The 23,169-nt window shown below is 38.7% G+C and overlaps 1 protein-coding gene across 1 annotated transcript in view; it reads left to right on the top strand.

Annotated features, from left to right (window-relative positions):
* The window catches only part of KAT2B (lysine acetyltransferase 2B), a 39,757-nt gene extending 16,588 nt beyond the window's left edge, over positions 1-23,169 (top strand). Inside the window, exons 5-18 of the mRNA XM_040066944.2 lie at positions 22-203; positions 2,455-2,646; positions 5,065-5,171; positions 5,757-5,882; positions 7,322-7,458; positions 8,833-9,041; positions 11,243-11,369; positions 14,134-14,244; positions 15,254-15,397; positions 18,142-18,256; positions 19,019-19,055; positions 19,415-19,478; positions 19,576-19,660; positions 22,783-23,169. Of these exons, the coding sequence (XP_039922878.1) occupies positions 22-203; positions 2,455-2,646; positions 5,065-5,171; positions 5,757-5,882; positions 7,322-7,458; positions 8,833-9,041; positions 11,243-11,369; positions 14,134-14,244; positions 15,254-15,397; positions 18,142-18,256; positions 19,019-19,055; positions 19,415-19,478; positions 19,576-19,660; positions 22,783-22,976 (1,830 nt within the window). The 3' untranslated portion in view covers positions 22,977-23,169. The remainder of the gene's footprint in view (positions 1-21; positions 204-2,454; positions 2,647-5,064; positions 5,172-5,756; positions 5,883-7,321; positions 7,459-8,832; positions 9,042-11,242; positions 11,370-14,133; positions 14,245-15,253; positions 15,398-18,141; positions 18,257-19,018; positions 19,056-19,414; positions 19,479-19,575; positions 19,661-22,782) is intronic.

The raw sequence follows: 23,169 nt of genomic DNA, 5'->3' as shown, positions 1-23,169 counted from the left end.
GAATTTTCTTACTTTTTTAAGGGTGTGAATAATTTTGTGCAGTACAAATTTAGCCACTTACCCTCGAAGGAAAGGCAAACGATAGTGGAACTGGCGAAAATGTTTCTGAACCGCATTAACTACTGGCACCTGGAGACACCTTCTCAACGAAGACTAAGATCACCCAATGATGATATTGCAGGGTATAAAGTGAATTATACCAGGTAATGCTGCTTTTGCTTGTTCAGAGTCTTCCTTACGAATAGGGCATGCACAAACTTCAGGAGTACGCTGGTATCTTTATGCTGTAGATAGACCTTGTGAATTCTTGCAGCTGTGGATTTAACATGGAGACCCAAGGGTTTTAGTGAGACTATCAGTTTCACATGCATCCTTGGATCTTGTGAGATATGCTTTATCAGCCAAGAATGGGGTGTAGAGGTTGGAACACTTGTATCTAACAATGCTTTTGCAAGGACTGTGTTTGTGAAGTGCTCTTGGTCTTAAGATATGAGCCTTGTGTGAGATCCCTATTTATTATTCAACTTAAGAAAAAGAGAGAAGATACATTTAGCATTGTAAAGCATCACTGTTTGAAACCAAATCACAGAGGAGTTGAAAAATCAAACTAATTTTGCAAGTGCTTGAATGCTTAAATGGGGAACAGATATTTCTTGGTTCCTTAAAATTATAGTTCTTGTTATGACCATTTAATGCATTGTTAGAATTCAAAAGAATAACTTAGTCGCTGGAGGATGAAGAGCTAGGGTAAAAAGACATGTCTCTATTATATTTTCTTTTTCTCACATGAGTAGTGCAGTGTCTTTTTCAGTGAGCACAGTGAGAGCAGTTCAGGATCCTGCCTGACAGGCAGCAGGTAGTTAACCTCTGTCAGCGCGCTGTTCTCAGGAATGCCCCGGACATCTCTGCTGGCCGAGGGTGAGCACCACCTTCTGGCTGCTTTCCCGGAGGCCTTTCCTCTTACACACCTCCTCTCCGTGTAGGACAGCAGCAAACCTGGTGTGAGTTGAGACTCTGGCTAGTGACAGAGCAGACTGTGCTGTGCGTGACCCAGATGTCCCGTCACCTCGAATAACTGCCATAAAGGGCACTTACAGTCCACGGTGCTCTTAGGGCCATGTTTGGTGGGTGTTTGACCTCTGTTTGTTTGTGATAATCGCTGTCAGCCAGGGGTGGTAGGAGTTAAATCTTATTAGGAATCGATAGCTCATTTGTTCTGGTTGGTGGCTTTTTGTTGTTAATTGTTTTGTCACTTGTGTTGACTTCTCAACTATCCTGCCCACGGTCCCTAAGGTCCCCCCTGACCCAAAGTGCTCTTCCCATCTCCCACTTGTCATTGTGAGCTTCTCTCCTCTGTGCTGTCTGAGGCATTGCTCAGGGTGCTGCGTGCACCATGGGAACGCCTGAATTTTTGCAGTCACTAATTTCATTTGAGAACCTGAGGATTTGAATGAAACTGTATCAGAGTTTCACATGCATTCTTGTGTTTTGAGTGCTGTGCTTTATCAGCCAAGAACAGGGAGTACAAGTCTGTGAACAGCTCTATCTCACAACTCTTTTGCAACTCATGTTTGCAAAGATTAAGGCACAAGAGTTTGGAAGAACATTTTGAGGCAGGCTGTTCTTTGGGTCTGGATGAGGAAATGTGTGCAGGATCCAACACAGTATGTTTGCATCCAATTCCTAGTATTTTCTTTTCATTGCTGGAGCTTTCATAAAGGTTGTGGTCTGATTCTGCTGAAGCTCCAGATAGCACTGACTGTTCACTTACACACAGATATCAAAATCTTGCCTATAAGAGTAATGGATATTGTGATCTGCATAGGCATTGTGCTCCTGAGTTATCTCTTCAGTACCATGATCTCTTTTCCTAGAAAAGAAACACCACATGCTTTAATTTTCCTTAGTGCAAAGATTATTATGAATGGAGATACTGGTAATGAAAGAGTAACAAGTCAGGCTATAGTGGGAAAAAGCCAACAGGTGGAAAACCAGGGTGGGAATCCAGTTGGATTGGGATGGAGCTAATTAAAAGTGTCACCCATTTGGCCTCTACGTGGGGAAAGGTAGAAGTTTAGAGGGTAAAACAGGCTATGCTAAGGGTCTTTGGATTCAGTGGCAGTTGTGTGAGGCTGAATGAATGAGCTGTGGAGAGAATCCCTGACATCCCCATGAATTTTCTGTAATCTATGATTATTGTCTGGAACAAGAGCACTTTGTGTAAACTAGACTGCAGACAAAAAAAACATATGGAACCTTAAAAGTACTTGGTTGTCATTTCTGTAAAAAACTGGGCAGTATAAATGCTGCTTAACTCTGTCCAGCCTTGTAGTGGAACTGATTTATACGGTCATATAGCTCTCAGCTGCATTATAAATGATGTGGGTAGTGGTTTTATTGCATTAAGGCATATGTCAGATGGTGATAATTATCTGTCTTTTTTCCTCTTTACAGGTGGCTTTGCTATTGCAATGTTCCTCAGTTTTGTGACAGTCTACCTCGGTATGAAACCACCCAGGTTTTTGGTAGGACATTGCTTCGCTCTGTTTTTACTGTAATGAGACGACAACTGCTGGAGCAGGCCAGGCAAGAAAAAGACAAGCTTCCTCAAGAAAAACGAACACTAATCCTCACTCATTTTCCAAAGTAAGGGGTCACAGTGTGCCTGCATTCAAAGTTAACCAGCAACTTTGCTGTGTAAAGGGAGAAATTACCTGCAGATTAAAATAATTTATCTTTTTATTCAGTAGCAAATAGATACTGCAGCTTTCTTTACTGCCATAACTTAGATTAGCGTATTCTATGTACACAACTGCTTGCTTTGTTTTGTCCTAGGGTTTACTTTATGAAAAGGATCATTAGTATTGTCAGGGGACTGTGTATTTTGCCTGTGAGCAGATATTGTAGGTGAATTACTTTATTTTTCTGTAGTCCTTGGAAACTATGTAGGTCCAGACCTCCAAAAACATGCTCACCTCTGCTTTGGTGATGGAGCATTAAAAAAGAGGGGGGTGTTGTACAGAGTTAATAAGAATTTCAGTTTAATTCAACACTGTAATAGTTAACAGAGTAGTCACCCCACCCCTAGAAGAGATGGGTTTATTAGAGAGGAGTCAGTATAAAACGGCATCATTGAATCCTAAACTCATACATTTCATACTGAGTGTCTTTTCCAGTACTGGAATGCTGATGACAATCTCTCACAATAAAACAGCAATAATTATCTACAGGGGTATTGAAACATGCTCAACTGTGACAGTCCTTAACTTCAAGCATATTACTGGTGGTAAAGAGGGGTAGAGATGATGACAGGAGCATTCACTGTAATGAATTCCTGTTAAAATAGTGTATCACTTTAACAATATCCTTATTTTACAAGGGTAGCTTCGTTCTCCAAGTCATACTTTAAAAGCCTGTCCCTCCTAACAAGAAGTGAACTGAACCTACTGGAGGTGGCACTGATGTTATCTGTGCAAGCTACTATGTTAGGCCAGAAATGGGTTAGAGCTCAGGGAAATGAAAAACAACAGGAACTTTCCTAAGCTGAGTAGAGTCAGAATTTGTTGATCCTACTACTATTAATGGTTTATTTTACCACTTTAAAAATATACACTGTCTTTGGGGTAGACTGGTATGGATACAGGAATGTCTGTGCGTGTCTGGGAACAAGATCGTGATGTAGCCCTGAAACAGATATAAAAAAGGCCTTAACACCCCATTGATGCAAGGAGCAGATTTGTGGAAGAAGTAGGTGTGCATATGACCCTGTTTTCACTGCCTTTTAAAGCCTTTTGCAGTAACTTGAAAAGCTTTATTATTCACTGCAATTCTTTTTGATATTCTGCTGGGGGAAAAAAAAGCAAGTACTGTTTGCAGATGATCTGTGGGAAGTATGAATAATGTTTTAAATCTTTCATGTGCTGTACTTATCTGAAGCATTTGTCTTTTCTCTGGCATTGTGCTGAGTGAACCACCACAGAGGACCTGTGTCTCAGGGCTTGGAGGCTGGCATTGGCACAGGGCTCCCCTCTGCCCTGGGCTCTTTGTCTGTGCATATCTTGGAAGTAGTTGCTAACTGGGCTGAAGGCAGAGCCTCTGTGCTGCCTGGAAATGGAGCTGAATTTGTCCTTCTGCTCTATCATAGATGGTCAGGTCACTGTTACAAACTTTTTAGCCATTACCACCTGTATAGACAGCAGCAAACATGGCCCATTGCTTAGGTATGGCTGTCCTACAGTACAGAGTCTGGCTTGATCCTGAAAATCCCTATCCTGTTCAAGGAAGTTTCACTCAACTGTCCTGTTGCTTTCAGCTGAACAGTTTCTATACATATAGATGGCTCCAGAGAGTAGAAATGTGCCATGTCAACTTCTGGTCCAAAAGCCCCTTCTGTGCAACACAGGATAAGCAGCTGTCTTGCTGCTGGGAGGGAATTGGTGTATTAGCCCTGAGAGGGTGAGTGTGCTGGAGAGTCTGATCTGTGGAATATAACAATGCTAAGAGAGGTTTAAAATCGTGCTGTTTCTGTAACTACCAAAGTCAGGTTAAAAATACACAACAACACAACAGGCAATGCAACCACAAACAGGCAATTACATGTTACAGTAGGACGCTTAAAGGAATGAAAGTATCTTCCTAAGAGCATTGTTAGTAACACTGGGATTTTATCAAAAGCAGAAAGCAAATGCATCTGCAAAATACTGGTTTATCAAAACAGATATATTTTCCCATCATTGTATAACATCAATCAACCCAGCTTTCTCATTAGTGCAGTTTCGATCTGAAAAAGGAGTTTGTAACTGTCTTTTTCTGCACTTGCAAATTAGATAACTATTGCTTGTAATCAGAAGTAAGGTTTCATAAGTGAAAGCACTCTACTGAATTATGATACTTAATGTTTACTCTGGCTTGTGGTTTTTGCATGTGTGGAGTTTTTTTTAACAGCATTTTCTTACTTACTTAGTAAATGTTTTTAATTTAAAAACATTGCAAGTGCTTATTTTGAAAAAGAACCTGTTTGGAATGATCGCATTAAGTTGATATTTTGCCTGGTTTTGTGCCTAGGTTTCTGTCTATGCTGGAAGAAGAAGTGTACAGCCAGAATTCTCCCATTTGGGATCAGGATTTCATGGTGTCTAGTTCCCGAGCTGGCCAGCTGGGAATCCAGACAGGTAATTTGCATTTAGTGATGGGTAAATGAAAACTGCATGATTTAGGACTAATTTGGGGCTTTATATACATATATATATTAGGGAAAGAGATGTTAGTCTGTGACCTGTTAAAATAATCGTTTCATTCTCTTAATTAGTGAAACAACTTTTCCCTTTATTGAGTTTGATTTGTCCAACCAGTCTTAGAGCACTGTAAATTGGACACATGAAGCTGAATTATGAGATCTTGCTTTTCAATAGAGCCCTACAAAAAACCTTTTCATGGAGCTAAATGCCAGCAGGCTTGGCAGGTATGTGAAGGGAGTTTGTTTTCCTAGCTTCTGCTCAGCACTGCGAACTAATATAGCCTGAAGTTTGCAATCCCTATTATCCAGCAGTCCCTCCTTAGGTAGGATTTAGTTTAGAAAAATACACTGAGATAAAGCTGTAATGTCTCTACTTGTGAACTGATGGCATTGCTCTGTTGCACAGTGTTCACTGTTACTTTTTGGGTGGTGGGTGTCCAGCTTTGTGACAGTCTTTCCATGAGCAGCAGAATGGGTTCCACAACCTGATTTTTTTGTGTTGTTTTTTATGTCATTGCAGTTATCAGTCCACCTCCCGTTGCAAGATCTGTTGCATACAGTGCAAGTCCTTCATCTCTGGAGCAATCCAACAGTGGGAATATGAGTCCAGCTTGCAAAGTTTCTTCTGCCCTTGACCCAAACTTAGGTAATGAAGAAGGAGCCTTGCCTTTTGACTTCTGTTGATGTTTATCAGTAGTTGCAGTATATGGTAACCTTTGCCTTCAGTCTACATTAGCAAACTTGAGGTGTTCTTGCTGAAAGATTTGCACACACATACTTTTTTCTCCACTATGGTAACGTTTAACTAACATAAATGGCAACTGTATTTGCAAAAAACCCCAATTGGTTTGTTTGAATTAAATTAAAATGGGGAAAGGTCTGCTGGTATCAGAGATTTTTGAAAAATACTTTTCTTGGAGTACATCTATTATAAGCCATAAAGAGAGGTTTCATTTAAATGATGGCCAGCGTAGAAGGGGCCATCACATTTGGGTTTTTTAATCTTTCAAAGTACTGAAAATGGATACATTTGAGCAGTGAAGGAAAACACAGACACACCAACCAGGTTAAATTTAAAACCTGAATGAGGTTAGGTCAAAAAAACCCGAAAAACAAACCTCATAAGAAAAAAGTTGGTGGATGCATAAATTCTCCTAATAAATCCTTTTTCAAATACTTCAGGATTAATGAGCCTGTCGAGAGAGGTTGCTAGGTCAGAGAGATGATCCCAAGCTTATGTGAAGCCAGTCCTCAAGGAAGGAGAAAAAACAAAACCAAAGTGAATTTTTAGTCTCAGTGAAATTTAGTCTTAGATTTTTAGTCTACAGAGAAACTTAGGGCGGCTCCTTAACTGCAGTTTTCCTTAATGTCATTTCTCAGCTTGTCCCTCGGAAGTGGGAATGAGTAGGACAATGAGTGGGATAATGCTGAGCTAGCAGCTGGATCTCTGATACTGTACCTCTGCTAGTCCTTGGTGGACTGTTCTTCTATGAATTTAACTTCTATTAATTTAGTTCCTTTTGCTACATGGCAAAAATATGTGGCTCTGCAGTCTGTAGGGCAGTTAATAACTTGGTATATTTAGATTTGGAAATTTTGTATGGATTTTCAAATATATATGACACATCAGAGTGTATGTGCTGCTTGGTTTACAGAAGAGGTGAAAGAAATATATGATGGATACTTAGTTCCAGTGAATCCTAACAGGGGGGTTTCATGTTATCCAGAAATAGGCACAGCAATTTGTGTATGGAACACTGACCTTCCAAGACAGCTGCACAAAGGTTGCATGCAGAGCATTTTGAAGCAAAAAGAAAAATCAAATAGTTTAACTGTGAATTCAGAGAAGTGTAGTGGAAGGAGAGGTATGTTTTTTGTCCTAATACCCCAGTGCAAAGTGAAAATTGAGAAGTGATAAATACTTTTCAGAATTAATTTATTTCTCTTTCTCTTTGTCTATGGGAATGAAAAAATAAAAACAAACCCAACCTCAAACTTTTCATATAAACTACAGGATATGACAGAAGTACTAGATTTCATAATGCAGCTTGGTTATTTCTAATTTGTCTGAGTTTTGTTTTATAGGGGAAAAAAGAAAAAATAATGAACCCTATTCTCTGGAGGATTCTAAAAGGCCAAGGGTTGTAGGAGATATCCCAATTGAGTTAATCAATGAAGTAATGTCAACAATTACAGATCCTGCAGCAATGCTTGGGCCAGAGGTGAGATATAGATTTGGTGTTGCAAATGATCTGTTTGTAAATGGTCTGTTTTTAGTAAATGTTTCACATGGGTAGAATGTGACAAGCTAAGAGTCCTGTCAAGAAAAATAGATTTTGCAAGAATATGATCAGGTGAACAAAAAATACTGGTGAAATACATCATTAACATGAAGAAGAGTTCTACATTTTTTTTTAATGCATTGTGTACAATTAGCAAAGAGACTTGTAAACTATTGAAAGTAAAAACGTAGATCTCAGGTTATCCTGCAAGGTGCTTTTGTTACAGAACAGTTCCAGAGTATGCTTTTTTATTGCCAATCATAGATACAGCCCATAAGATAAGGTTAAATAGGGTTCAAGAATTGCAATAGAATGAAAGATCCGAAGTTAAAATCTCTCTCTAGTGCAGAAACTGATCTAAGCAGTTATTTGCTGTGTCTTCCCCAGTTGCTCTTTTTTTTCGGCTGGAAGAGGAAAACAAACAGAATTGCAGAATTGTGCCATGTACAGAATTGCACTTTTTTTTTCTTGGCTGGCTTTTCCTCCTTCTGTTCTCTCTGCCAGGCTGTGTTTTGCCAGCAGCTCATTTGCCAAGATTTAGCTAGAAACTGCTGAAGATTTGGAACCACCTACATTTCTTATTCAAACTATGTACCGTGACTGATGGCTCTGCATATTACAAATGCTGTGCCAGCCTGGCTGTTGTGGCTGGCAGTGACTAGAAACCCAGCAGCCAAACTTTGGTCTAAAAAAGTAAACAGTATGTGCATACAGAGATGTCTTGGCATTGTAAAATGATCTTGACAAAAAGTAAGTTAAATAAATTTTCTGTATTTAATCTGCATTTAGATCTATAGATGCAATTGCTAGATATGTAACAGCAAATTCTGTAGGAATTAAAATCTCTTTTAGACTCTTACAGTAGTGGCAGAGACAGTGGAAAGCACTAATAAAATGAAAAAAAAAAAAATCCTGCTTACAATTAAAATATGTGATTTGCAGTATGTGTAGGTGAATCTATAAGTCATGCCCAAGCTGTCTAAGACTAAAAAAATACGAAGACTTAGTGGCATAGGCTTCAGCTGGATGAGTGTTATCCCTCAAGAGGTTTTGGAACTTTTTGAGGCATAACTATTGTTCTTGTTATCTAATCTGTATCAATATAAATTCAGATAGGTCTTTGTAGACTGCAGTGTAGACTTACATCTGGCTTATTTGATGGTTTCCCTTCTGCAAAGGTGCATTACAAAGGCAGTCACCGGCAGTTCTTTTGGAAAAAGAGAATGGGTTTTATTTGTTTGTTCATTAAGGCTGTTCTGTCAGAGGATGTGAAATCGCAAAACCGCTATTTTGTTCCTCTTTTGGGTGGTACAGACCAACTTCCTCTCGGCACACTCGGCTCGGGACGAGGCAGCGAGGCTGGAGGAGCGCAGGGGGGTGATTGAATTCCATGTGGTCGGCAACTCCCTGAACCAGAAACCCAACAAGAAGATCATGATGTGGCTGGTTGGTTTGCAGAATGTGTTCTCCCATCAGCTGCCTCGAATGCCGAAGGAATACATCACCCGCTTGGTCTTTGATCCGTGGGTATCCTTGGAGAGGGGGCTGGCGTGGGAGGCAGAGGGAGTCTGGTGCTACACTTTTGCCATCTTTTCAAGCCCTCGTAACTCCTGGTCAACCTAATTGGGTTGTACCCAAATGTCATCTTGGTGGCTGTATTAATAGTAAGTGGCTTCTTGTAGTGGGACTGTGGTGGGTTGACATCGGCTGGATGCCAGATTCCCACAAAACCTGCTCTATTGCTCCCCTCCTCAGCTGGACAGGGGAGAGAAAATACAAAGTTCTTGGACAGAAGGACAGGGAGTGATCACTCACTGATGATTATCACAGGCAAAATAGACTCATCTTGGGGAAATTAGTTTAATTTTTTACAAATCAGGTCAGAGTAGGATAATGAGAAAATAAAAACTACACCTTAAAATACCTTTACCCCATGTCTCCCTTCTTCCCAAGCTTAGCTTCACTCATGATTCTCTACCTTGTCCCCCAAGCAGTGCTGGGGGATGGGGAATGGAGGCCGTGGTCAGTTCCCTTGTGGTGTATGCTGCTTCTTTCTCCACAGGGAATGACTTCACCCTCTTTCCCTGCTCCAATATGGGGGCCCTCCCACGACAGACAGTTCTCCATGAACTTCTCCAACATGGGTCCTTCTCACAGGCTGCAGTTCTTCATGAGCTGCTCCAGCAGTTTAACCTTCTGTGGTGAGCACCATGGGGAGGCTCGTGTCCCTCTGCAGCCTGTGAAGGAGCCCCATGCCGGAGCAGGTGGGTGCCTGAGGGATGGCTGTGGCCCTGTGGGAAGCCCACCCTGGAGCAGGCTCCTGGCAGATCCTGTGGCCCTGTGAAGAGAGCTGCCCACACTACCTGCTAGAGCAGCTTTGCTGGCAGGACTTGTGTCCCTATGGAAAGGGACCCATGCTACTGCAGTTCCTGAAGGACTGTAGCCTGTGGGAGGGACCCCACAGTGGAGCAGGAGAAGAACTGCGCTGCCTGAGGAGGAAACTGTGGCACAGACACAGATGAGTGGTGAACTCACCGTAATCCCATTCCCCATCTCCCTGCACTGCTTGGGAGAGAAGGTAGAGAATGGGGAAGGAGGAGGGGAAAGGTAGTTTTAGGATTTGTTTTACTTTCCGTAATCTTGCTCTGATTTTGATCGGTAATAAATTCAGCTAATTTCCCCAAGTCAAGTCTGTTTGGCCTGTGGTGGTAATTGTTATCTCTCCCTGCTCTTATCTCAACTCATGAGCCTTTCATTACATTTTGTCTCCTCTGTCCAGCTGAGCAGAAGAATGGTAGAGCAACTTTGGTGGGCACCTGGCATCCAGCCAGGACGAAACCACCACAAAAGCTCAAGCTATTGCATTGCTGCTGTCATTCCACAAGTAAAAAGCACTAAAATAAGTTTAAAAAAAAAAAAAAAAAAGAATATATAATATGTGTAAAGTCTCCTTCAATGGTGGCACATACAGTATAACAACTCTTTGGGCTTTTTGGCAGGGGCTCACTTTTGGCACCAACTTTTCTCCCCTAAATACATCAACTTTATATTAACTGTATCATTTATATGATTTATATGGTACTGTGTATTGAATAATCTAAAGAAAGGTGCACTGTTTTCACACCTTGAGGATTATACTTTATAAAGTTCCTTACCCTTGGCATAAGAGTTGAGATTGCACCTTGTTGCATCTTTCCTGGCAGTCACTATAAGTGCAACAGAAACAGATATTTATTCTAGCCTTGATTCCCGGAAGAGTGGGCGATTAGAAGTAAGAAATGTCCTCTCTTACTTCCTCAGCTGCATTTGAGGCTGAAGCTAAGGAAACAGGAATCCCTTAGAAAGGACTTGCTCTTCTGTAACTCCATTAAGTTTTAATTTACTCAGGATAAAATCATCCTGAGAACTGTGCAGTGGTGTAAGTAGCAGCAAATCAGATTCAATGAAAGCAATACAACTTTTATTTTTTGGGCATTACCTGAGTATCTCAGAGTACTTGGCAAGGCCAGGAGCTTTTTTTACAATGATGACTTTTATGGTATATTGAAAGCATGATATTCAAGTAACAACTCTTCTGTAGCTACAACTGGCTAACTTAGGAGGCATAAATAATTGCATTATCATCATGGAAAGAAGTGAATCAAGTTTCTGAAAAAAGGAAGGTTAATGGCACTTTGTGTACTATGCGCATGAATTAAAGTGACTGTTATTTTTGTCTGCTCAGGAAACATAAAACCCTTGCATTAATAAAAGACGGCCGTGTTATCGGTGGTATCTGCTTCCGAATGTTCCCCTCCCAAGGATTTACAGAGATTGTTTTCTGTGCTGTGACTTCCAATGAGCAAGTCAAGGTAAAAACAATTCTGTATTACAAGTGTTTATTAAATGAATTTGAGTCCTGTTCACCCACTGCACGTGCTCCTAATACTTTTAGTCATGTTGAATATACTTCTCAGTTACCAGACAGAAATAGATTTTGAAAGATACAGTGAATCTGAATATAATACACAAAAACCAAACTGAAATGTGCAGATTTAGAATCAACATCAGTGTAATGTCTTGTGGTTGACTGAAATATGTATTGCTTGTGTGGGGCAGTAATTTGTGTTCAATCACTTTGTGACCTTGCATGACTTCAATCTAAATGAGATATAAATTACACCTCAAAATAAGCACAGGGTGTATTCTGTGCACTCTTTTCTGAGTTAATGCCACAAGACTTTCTCAAAATTTTAAGAATTAACATCTGTGTTGAAAGAATGCAGAGCACTATGAATATATGAGATTCCTCCAGCTTTTCCAGCGGCTACAGGTAGATCTAACTCTGACCATTTGGTTCAGTGTTTTGCCTTTAGATGGTGCTGTAGCTTCATGATTTTCAGTTCAAGAAACAAGAGCTGAGATGTGGCCTAATTCAAAATGTATAGCAATTAACATGTAAAAATTGTATACCCTGGTGCAAAAGAGTAACACAGAGTAACACAGTGAGATTGAAAGTCTGTAATAACTGTTAATACTCAGGTTATATTTGATTTTATTCAATTCTGGTGTTAGAGAGGACCATTTCTCTACATTAAGCAGTGACCTGTCAGCATTCAGTGTTTTAGCAAATGCAAACCCTAACAGAATATGCCTAAGTTGTGCTTAACTGCACTACACAGGTGAGGCTGCCAAAGGTATGTTGTGATTTTCTATGATCTTTCAAATTAATAGAGCAGAAAATTCTGACCCATCAATTACCCCCAGGGTTGCATAACACACTATTTATTATTTTACCCTCTGGGTGCTTCACTGTATCAGTTGAGTGTTTCTGAAAATTTGCCTTCCCACCTTTCTCTCTGAGTAAGCTGACCCTGCCAACAGGTAACTGAGAAAAAAAAAACTGTTCACACATGGGTGATGTGCCTAGTCTTAGTAAAAATAAGTTCCTATTTTAATTCAGTTTGAGGTTGGAGTAAAAAATACAGGAATATTTTTCCTGTTGGAGTCCATGGCATTCCTTTGGCTGCCCTGGAGGGTCAGAGACCTGGACAGGGAGGTCTGGAACCCTAGCCCAGAGCCCAGAGGGACACTGGCTTTGATCTCAGTCCATGGGAAAGGCTTCCTGCACTGCGGGAAGGATTGCAGGCCACAAGAGTGTGAAAGATTGTAGTTTAGCTTATCACAGGGTGAAAAACCAGTAAATTTAGGTTTCTAGCATTGAGGTGAATGGGGGCAAGATGGAGGATTTGGGCCGTTGTCTCCTGCTTCTTCTTTCTTCTTCCCTCACTCCATTTCAGCAGTGATGGTGGCACAAAGTAGTTTAAAGAGATTGGGTCAAAGCAGAGATGACCCGTTTAGTATAAGTGATAGACATTGGCAAGTAATGATAAATAAAGAATATGTAGCAATTAGTATAAAAGATAACGACTGCCCAGTCTGGGAGGAGTCGGAGTCAGGGAGTCACCAGATGCCCAGGCAGCTGCACAGACCTTTGTGGGGCACTGAGAAAATTGTAAGATAAGAAAAAATAAATGAAGCATGCAACCTTGAAAAATCAGAACCTGAAGACTCCGTCTCTTTCTTCCAGTTGGCACAGAGCTTTGCAGAGGGCAAAAGACTCTAAAACCACCTGAATGTCAGGGAAAGCCCCTGACATTTTCCCATACAAATGGAATTGTTTTTTAGGTAGTTTGGTCCCCTGTTACCAAATAATTTCAAGTTTTACAGTATGTGGCTTGGTTTCCTCTCTGGCAATTGCCATATTTGGGACTATTAAATTGTAAATTAAATCAGAAGTTTGTATTTTCTAATTTATGTTTCCGGCTTTTTTGCATAAGTAAAAAATTTCCCAGTTTTCAAGAGCAGAGTACCCAAAAGGAATCCATGTATGTTTCTCTAAGTATCCCGTTAGTCTGTATGATGAGAAAATTGGAACATATGCAGGAACAAAACATTATTATGGACTTTCCCTTCTCCTTTACATTTCTTCATATCACAGCAGAAGGGGATGACTATGGCTTACTTGGCAGTGTGAATAAATGAAACCTTTCATTTACTTTGGGGCTAAATTTAAGTGGAAGTCATGCCTGTGTGCAGTCAGAAGACATAGCTATTTATTTGATTGTAGTCTCTTTTCTGCTCCTTATTATGGTAATTGTTCACTGTTCCTTTTTATGCTTTATGATAACTTTAGATGATAAATCCTATGAGGCAGAGACAGTTTTGCTACAGGTGCACAGAACACTGGAATAATTTCAGTATTGCTACTGATTTGTAGTTTTGAAATGATATGGCTCAGAAAGGATGCTCCATTGTTACAGTATGTGCAGTTTTGTTATTGGTGAAGTATGTGATTTTAATGGTTGATACCTAATTTAAAAGAGGAATGACAAAATGGGTGGGCATCTTGAATTACAACTTCCATCTGGGTCACAAAGATACCCCTACAAGGCTCAAAAGAGTCTGCTCTTGAGTGAGCAACACCAAGTTAATTAAGAGAAAATCTTTAAAACTAGATCCAGAGGAAAGACTACATTTTGAAAAACAGTGTATAATGACCCTGGGTCCACAGGTTCTAATGTGTGCAGTCCCTAAAGGCTTTGTCATGGCTTTTTCCTCATATGTTTCACACAGGGTTATGGGACTCACCTAATGAACCATCTGAAGGAGTACCACATCAAACACAACATTCTCAACTTTCTCACGTATGCAGATGAATATGCTATCGGCTACTTCAAAAAACAAGTAAGTTCAATGCAAGAAATTACTTTGTGCAAGAAGTTTTATATCTAGCAGAGCTGAACTAAATAACTAGGCACGCCAAAGTAATTGGATAAATGCATAACGCAATTTTTTGCATGTATATTTTTGATCTATAAAATGTGCTCTGTATTCATCTTGTGTAGTGTTTTTTGCTTCTAATACATTTTACTTTGATAGAATCATGTGAATATAAATATATGGTATAGTCTATAATTTGTCTAGTCTAAAAAGTAGTAAAATGTCAGTTCTTTCATTAATTTTTTAAGAAGTATAAAGGACTAGGCATACCTGTGACAGACTGAAACTTACTGACCTGCACTTACAGCTCCTCCTGATTTGAAGCATGGGGTTCAAATTCAGGAAAGATGGCAATGTCTGTTCTGTCAAATCGATTTGATAAACAGGTGTCAACTATCTTGTCAGCAAAATGGAGTCAGATTTTTCTCACAGGTGTACAGCATTAGGCAGTGAAGATGACTTGGATAGTGGGAAATTGTGACTAGGTAGAAGGAAATTTTATTTTCCTCTCCTGTTCTGAGGGTGGTGAAATACTGGAAAATGTTGCCTAGGGAGGTGGTGGAATCTCTGTCCTTTTACAGTCTTCAAGACTGGTCATGGCCTTGATCAGCTAGATATGATGAGACCTGTTCTGAGCTGAGATGGAACTACATGACCTCCTCAGGTTCCTTCCAACCTCTTCTATGGTTCTGTACATAAAGCTGGTACAATTTACTCTTCACATATTCAAAATGAATACAGTCACCCCTATTGTCCTCCTTAGCAGTTAACTGTTCTTTTATCAAGTGCCTCCCATGAAAAGGTTTATGCAACACTGAACCACGGTCTGTAACTCACTGTTGTAATTTTTGTATTTTAGCATTATGATGAATTTGGTTCTGAATCCTCATTCATTTCAATTAAAACAAATGTAAAAGGAAAGTGACATTATGACAATATAAGGTTGTTTGTTTGTTTGTTTTTTCTTTGTCAGGGTTTCTCCAAAGATATTAAAGTACCAAAAGCAAAATATGTTGGCTACATCAAGGATTATGAGGGTGCCACATTAATGGGATGTGAATTAAATCCAAGGATCCCCTACACGGAATTTTCTGTCATCATCAAAAAGCAAAAAGAGGTGAAGGTTGAAATTAAATGTTTAATATTACCCTCTATTCAGATGTTTAGAAATAGTTCAGTGGGTGCCAGGTTAGCTCTCTTCTTTGCTTTGGTGCTTGAATTTGCGTGCATACTTTTATTAGTTAGAATAATCCCTTCATTCAAGTCCCAGTGCCAAAATTTTGTCGTTGAAGCATCAAATTCTAAGTTACTGACTTAACAAGAGCAAGACTGTTAAAGTACTGGTATTTTGAGGAATAATTCAAAGTTCAATTTTGTTGTAGTTATCTAAGAAAAATCTTATGAGATTGATTTTTTTTTTTTTTTAATGGTTTTGTCAGTTCCTTCCCTCCTATATCAATAGTGTTCATTAGAGTGACATTTAAATGGAGTGTTTGTATTGCATGGCCTGTTTTACTTGAAAAGAAGAGGATTCTCTTTTTTTCTGCCATTTTTAAAGTATATAAATCAAGGGTGGACTGTCTTGATTTCCACTCTGTCCCTCTTTGGATTTTATGTGGGATGTTCTTTATTTAGTTCTTAATAATATTTTCTATAGTAAGGCAGTTTATTAGAAAAATAATTATGACGTTTCCACTTGTGTTTAAATACCTTCCTTGGTTTTTACAGAAATATAAATTATAACAGTTCTTTCAAGATTGTTCAAACCTGACTTTTTATTTTGTTAAAAAGCTTCTTTATGGAACAATAATTTTTCTTCCAGTGGAATGATTTGGCCTGTGCTTGGAGAAGGAAAGCCACTATCAGATGGTTTTATATTTAATTTACAAGGTTTTTTTATCTTTTCTTATCGGGAAAGTTTTCATATGTCCGTACAACAGTGACCATAAGGTTTTCCCTTTTAATTTCTGCTTGGCTGCATTACCCTTCAGATTCCAGGCTACTGCTGGATGTGCCAGCTGCCCCTTAGGGGTGGGATGTTTGTTGTCAGCGTGGATAGTGGACACTGCAGCCTGTTACATCTTAGGCATGCCTAAATGCAACGGAACAGTCCTGGGCCCAAACTATCACCATAACATGCCACTTCCCAAAGACTTGTTAGTTTTCAAAATTTTGCCTCTGGAATTGCTTTGTTAACTTTCTTCACTCTCTTATTTGTTGGGATGTCCACATTATTCTAAAGAACTTGGAGATAGAGTGCCTTGGTCCTCCAGACATCTCATGTCTAAAATTATTCAGAAGAAAGCTGCTGTTATGCACTGATCTGTGCTGTTGAATAATTACATACAGCTTTGGTACTGCATCTTAGGATTGCCTGCCTAACATTAGAAACACTGATCAGACCTTTTATTCTCCCTGTTGCAAGGAAATTTAGAAATAGCCCTCACAGTCTGCAGCTTCATGAAGAGTGTTTACTTGTTTGTGCATGTCAAAGACAGTGATAATGCTACCTGGGCATAAAAAGAATTTTGATTGTTGACAGTTTGTATTATGTACTGATTTTCTTGAATGCTGGTATTGGCCAGTACTAGATGTCAGGCTTTTCAGGATCTGTCCTTTTAGAAGGGAATTTTTTTTCATGGGATCTAAGCTTTTATTTAAAGAACTGGAGTATATAGCTATGGCTTCTAAGACCATATCACCTGACACTGGACCAGTAACTTGTTTACAGTCATTCTGAAAGATATGACAAGTTCCTCTATGCAAAGCTTTGTGACCTCCTGGCTTGTGAGTAATTACTGGTACTGGTTGAACAGCTTGCTTTAATCAGGAAGAGCTACTAGTTCCTAAATTATAAGAAGGGCTTAAGTTGGATTTAATAATTAGTTTGAAATTATTTTCATATTATGCTGGAATCTGGCCACAGTGCTCTTGCATACTGTATTCCTCTTAACATTTCTAAGCTCTTTTGAAGGTCTTTTCTTTTTCTCTTCTTTGAGAGGAAATACTATGAATGAGGGAGTGAAGGTGCTTAAAAATAAAAATACGTCCATTTTTATTACTTCCGAAGAAAATATTCAAACTGGTGGTCTGCATGGCTGTGCATTTGTTTACTCCAAGTTATGAAGTTTTGAAAGTCACATATCCAGGACACACAAAGCTTCGATAAGTATCCAAGTGGGTATCAAGGCACCAAAGCAAATTGCTTAGAATCTGAGGTAATAAGACTGCAAAGTAAAACAGAGTGTACCTAGGAGTGGGAAAAGCCTTTCCCTAGCATTTGCAAAGAGAGTAGAATTTTGGTTCTGAAGAGTGGCATCATTCTGATGTCCTTCAGAGAAATCTTTCATGAGAGTAGCTTTGATCGATACATAAGCAACTCCTACAGGAGACTTTGGAGTGAATGGGTTATTTCTAAAATTTTGGAATATGAACATATATGTACATCAAAATACATGCATTCAATATGTGCCTTGAAATTTTTAACCGGCTGTGCAGAAGCATTTCAGAAGCTCCAGCTGTTAAAATTTTATAGCCAGTTCTCAAACCTTCTTCCAGAAAATTTTCTTCTCCGCCTCTGCTCCTGTCCTGTCTTCCCAAGAGCTGTGCAGCTTGTGATAAATAGAGCAGGCAATGATTCCTTTTTTCCCAGATTTGTGCCAAAATAGCTGAGAGACTTAGTAGCCTCATTTGCAGAATCAGTGTTTGGTCAGGTAGCTCAGCCCCATTTCCAGCTTCATGGAAAAGGACTACAAGGTTAGGAAGTGCGAATGTTTCTGTTCCTCACAGTTTTGCATTAATCTTTTGGGTTACTTTAGACCAAATAAATTATTTTTTGTTTTCTGTGCTGCTTTATTACAGATCATTAAAAAGCTCATAGAAAGGAAGCAAGCTCAAATACGAAAAGTTTATCCTGGCCTTTCTTGCTTCAAAGACGGAGTACGGCAGATTCCTATAGAAAGCATTCCTGGAATTAGTATGTATCAGTCTCTTTTAATGTAGAACAGAAGCAGAATAGCCCAAGAAAGGTCTGAGACCAGAAATACTAATGTAGTCACGTAGTTTTTTTTTTATTAGAATGTAATTGTTTTGGTCTGCTGATTTGATTTCTGTGAAGATTGTTGTGTTTCCATTACAACTGCTGTCTTTGAGATTTCCCCAAGGCATCCCAGCCTGATCCTCTTTTATGTATGTGTGTATAATTTTACTTATATGTGATTCCTCTTTGATTTGTATCACAGTGTAGGCAGCAGTTTCCCTCTGGCACTATTTTAATGCATTGCACTGCTGAATGGCAATGATTTCTGTGCAAGGCATGAACTTACAGGACAAAAAAGAATTTAAAAAAAATTAAATATCATATTTTGGGGGACTTTTCTTTAGCTATCCTTTTCTGCAATTTAATCCTTGTCCCTGGCGAATCAGATTGGATAACTTTGTCTTGGTTATTCTTTACAGGGGTGGGTTGCATTAAAATAGGTATTAAATTATTGAAAAGAAATCTGTTTCATATAGAAATATTTTAGAATCTTTTCAGCAGTCTGGAGGAAGAGGCATGCAGGAAATTGAATGGAACTGTGGGCTAGATGGTTATGTTATTTATGAGAAGTTGCTTTTATCAAAACAAACCCATTTTACTGCAGTAGTGCTGAAATGAGTTTTCTTCTTTGAGTTGTAATAATTCAGTTAATGTAACTGCTGTAATTCCCATATAATATCTCATGTTGTTGATGTACAGGAGAGACTGGCTGGAAACCAAGCGGAAAAGAAAGAGGGTAAGTGCTACACAAAGTAAAATGTTGAAGCAGTTAGGATATTCCTTTGAATACTGAACTTTGAAAACTCTGTAAACAATGTCGCTTGATGTTTCCTTCCATCCGCTGGAAATCAAATAGGCTGCTAGAGATGAGTTCTTAAGTGGCTTTTTGGTGGTATTTTTTATTGTGGGCAAGTGTGGTTTGGGTGGTAGGGTTCTTTTTTAAGGATTTTTGTTTGGGTTTGTTTGCTTGTTTTAAATTTTATTTCTTCCATAAAATGCTTTAAACTTTGGAATTGGTTTTAGGTAAGATGCAAGTTGTAGGAATGAAGATAAGGGACTCAAACTAATCTTTCTATATTCTTATTTTCCTTCAAGCAAAGAGCCCAAGGATCCAGATCAACTTTACAGCACATTAAAAACCATCCTGCAGCAAGTGAAGGTGAGTGTTAGTTCTAGTTTACTTTCTGTAAAGATTTTTAAATTATTTCCAATATCTAGTTTCCATATTAGATACCTTACTTTTTTCTTTACCAAAGAGCCATCAAAGCGCTTGGCCCTTCATGGAACCCGTGAAGAGAACAGAAGCTCCTGGATATTATGAAGTTATAAGGTTTCCCATGGGTAATGCCATTAACATTTTTTAAGTAGAGTTTAAAGATCATTATAGCTGCAGACATAGCAGATAAATTTTAATCTGATTGTTTTATGGTAAAAAGATATATGTTACTTGCAGCTGAATACCTTGCAGCTCTGAAGTGTCAAGAGTGTGATGCTGTCATTTGAAACTGATGAGTGCTCTGTGACCTTTGTGAAACGTGTGGTGTATGTATCTGAAATCTTAGCGTGCCCTGGAGAGCCCTAACAAGCTCTTAAATGGTGCAGTCAGGTAGAAGCTTTCAGGAGTGAGCTGGTGTAGGTGGGTTGTAGGGATATATTCTTGTGTGTGATAACTGGTAGTTGCAGATCCTACTCATATGTTTAAAAAACCAAACTTTCAGGAACACCTGAGCATTTGAGTTGCTTTGAAATACAGATTTAAGATTTCTAAACCACATTGAGAAAACATTTTCAAAGGTTGCAGGGTTTTCTAACTGTCTTAACACTTTGCTCCAATTTAAGTTTAGGAAAGTGCTTAATGAAACTGATTGTAAGCTAACTTCTATCTTTGTCTTTTAGATCTGCCTCAATTGTCTGAAGTGTTACATTTATTGTTGTATTTAGTTTACTATAAGTAATACAGCTGTTGTTTATGTAAGATTGCTTGATGAAGGGAAGTACAAAACTACTACTAATGTTTTTTCTTTTGACTGCTTCTCTATGACCCAGCTTTTGACTTCTGGGACATATAATTTTGATTATAATTCAGTGATACTCTAAACGGATGCCTGATTTGTACTGCATCAGATTTAAAACTGAATTCTGACACTCCTTTCTCATTTATGCAATATTCACCTCTATCACTGATTACAGTTTCTGAACCCTTTAATATTGTTAGAGAATGAAATACAGGTTATTCATGGCAGGCTACTAGCCATCAGTTTCTTAGAGAATAAAAGTATTTGTTCATGTTGCTTTGCATAGGCTCCAAGCCTATGCATACCAATTTAGTTAAACTGAATATTAAAAAAAATTTAAACATTCCCAAATAGCAGATGTATATTTACTTTATAAACCAATCGCTGGCTTCCTGTGTCCCCAACACAAATTTATTTTCTACTAATGAAGAAAAGGAATGTGAATCCCTTTCTGTGGCAGAGTTTTCTCTATCTGCTTTTCTGACAAGATCCAGCTCAGAAATCTCTTTAATCTGAACAGTGATTACAAATAACTTACCCAACTTGCCAAACTCTAAGTAGGAATGTTGCCTGTCCTTTCCTTATTTAGATGCATTACACTAGAGGTAGGGGCAGCAGTTTACTTTGAGGATTTAGCTGAAGTCTTTGTTAAAGTTTTGCCTTTTTGTTTGTTTGTTTGTTTTGTTTTGTTTTTGTTTTTGTTTTGGTTTTTTTTTTTTTTTTTTCAGTTAAGGAACCCAGCATAACTAAAATATGACTTGATTCATGATTTCTTTCTGCTCTCCCTGCCAGCATGTGGATACTGTAAAAAGTTGCCCAGACAAGATATAACAGTTGCCTTTATGTTTGTGTACAGACTAAATTGTATAGGTTTTGAGAGGTATGGCTGTAGGGTTTTTTTACTACCTCCTAAGCTCTGTTCTCACGTATAAATTCTTTTTTTACCCCTGTTTTAAGTGCTCTTCAGGTGCTCTATCAAGTAATACTCCTTTTTCATTTTCATCTGCTGTTCAAAAGCTGTATGGCTAAGTGGCAGCCATATGGAACCAAACTTTCCCTGTGCTTAGAACAGTGCTTAGAACAGTGGAACAGCTTTACTCTCTATCCAGGCAACATTTGCTTTAGGGTGAGCTGAACAGCCTTCTAAGCTGGGTGCTATAATTAGTATATAGATATCTAGTTTAGGTATAAGCACCTGAATTTCAGACTTAATGGGAGCTGAATGAGCTTTTACTTTTGCAAAATACTGTGCAAAACTAGGGAGTGGCAAGTTCTGTACCGTTGGAAAAAGTATTTGAGCATCCATCAAACTTTCCTTAAATACTCCCATCTTGTCAATTTGACAGGGTTTCCTCTCTTTAAATAAATTCAAATTACCCTTAAAAAAGCCAAACCCACCCCCCAAAACACCCCAAACCATTACCAAAACAAAAATACAGCCATATTTTAAAATCTGAAGTTAAAAAGTTTCATTCCTTTACGTTGGAGCTCTTTGGTCTTTGTTGTCCTTGCAATGCTCATTGACATTAAGTCTTCTTCATTTCAGCTACTTCTGTTACAGTTTCACAAAGGTGCTGCTGATGCCTGGCTCAAGCTTTGCTAAAAAAATAGTTGTTAGAGCATATGAGGTGAGAAAAGCCAAGGCATCCAGCACACCTCCCACTACTTCTATTCCTGTACTCACTCCTAGAACACTTGTAATGTAGTCAGAATTTTTAAATGCCTGCTGAGAATTACTGGGAAAGAAAATATGTGGAGAACACTGAGATGATTTACGTACTTTTATGCATGACTGATTTTAGTATAAAGAAGGAACACTTCTTAAAGAATGTTCTGTGAGTAAATGTTTTGCATGATGCTCTGAAAGCAGGAGAGATCAGTTCTCATATGATTCTTAAAAGGATATACAGCTATAAACTCTGAAGAAGTAATAAAAATATATGTAGAGGGTAGAACAAATTTAGTCTTTTTTTTCAAAGCTGCAAATCCTGCTTGTAGTGTAGACCAATGTATCTTCTCTGCTGTGTTTGCACAGCAGTAAGGGTTTTAGGTTAACATGTTTTGTGATGTTTGAATTCTTTGCCCATAAGGCCTCCTCCAGCAGAGCTGGGAACAGGTTGTCTCAGGACAGAGGAGCATTGGGGACATCTACTACCCACAGAAAACTCAGAGCTCTAAGTATGAGCACAGAACAAAAAAAAGCTTTAATGTTATAAAGAATTAAAAATAAACTCTGCGTAAATTCATCCTTAGAGTGAAACATCGCTTAGTTCCAGCAGCTCAGTTGCTTTTGAAGCTAAAATTCAGACCATGCCTTAGATGAAGGCAATTTCCATTCCAAATCCTAGCTTTGCCAGTTCATGTTAAATTGCAAATCAGTTTGAAGGGATATTGCACACAAAACATATTTGAATCCCAACGCTGTTAATCTATTTTTCTTCTGTGCAGATCTCAAAACAATGAGTGAGCGACTCAAGAACAGGTACTACGTGTCTAAGAAATTATTCATGGCAGACTTGCAGCGAGTCTTTACAAACTGCAGAGAGTACAACCCCCCCGAGAGTGAATACTACAAATGTGCCAATATACTGGAGAAATTCTTCTACACAAAAATTAAAGAAGCTGGATTAATTGACAAGTGACACTGTCTTTTTTACAACCAAATAGTGTGCCTATGTTATGGACAGGGAAAGCCGTTCTATATCTGAGTTGTGGGACTTTCAAGAAACTTTTGTTTAATACTTAGCACTTTTAAAAAACCCTTTTAGTTTTGCAAACATGTATTATACTGAAGTTACAAAAATTATTTTATTAAATGCTTTATAATGTATTTAA

The sequence above is a fragment of the Hirundo rustica genome, chromosome 1 (genome assembly GCF_015227805.2).
Source record: "Hirundo rustica isolate bHirRus1 chromosome 1, bHirRus1.pri.v3, whole genome shotgun sequence".
Taxonomy (NCBI): Eukaryota; Metazoa; Chordata; class Aves; order Passeriformes; family Hirundinidae; genus Hirundo; species Hirundo rustica.
Note: the sequence above shows the minus strand (reverse complement) of the source record. Positions and strands in the feature narration are given on the sequence as shown.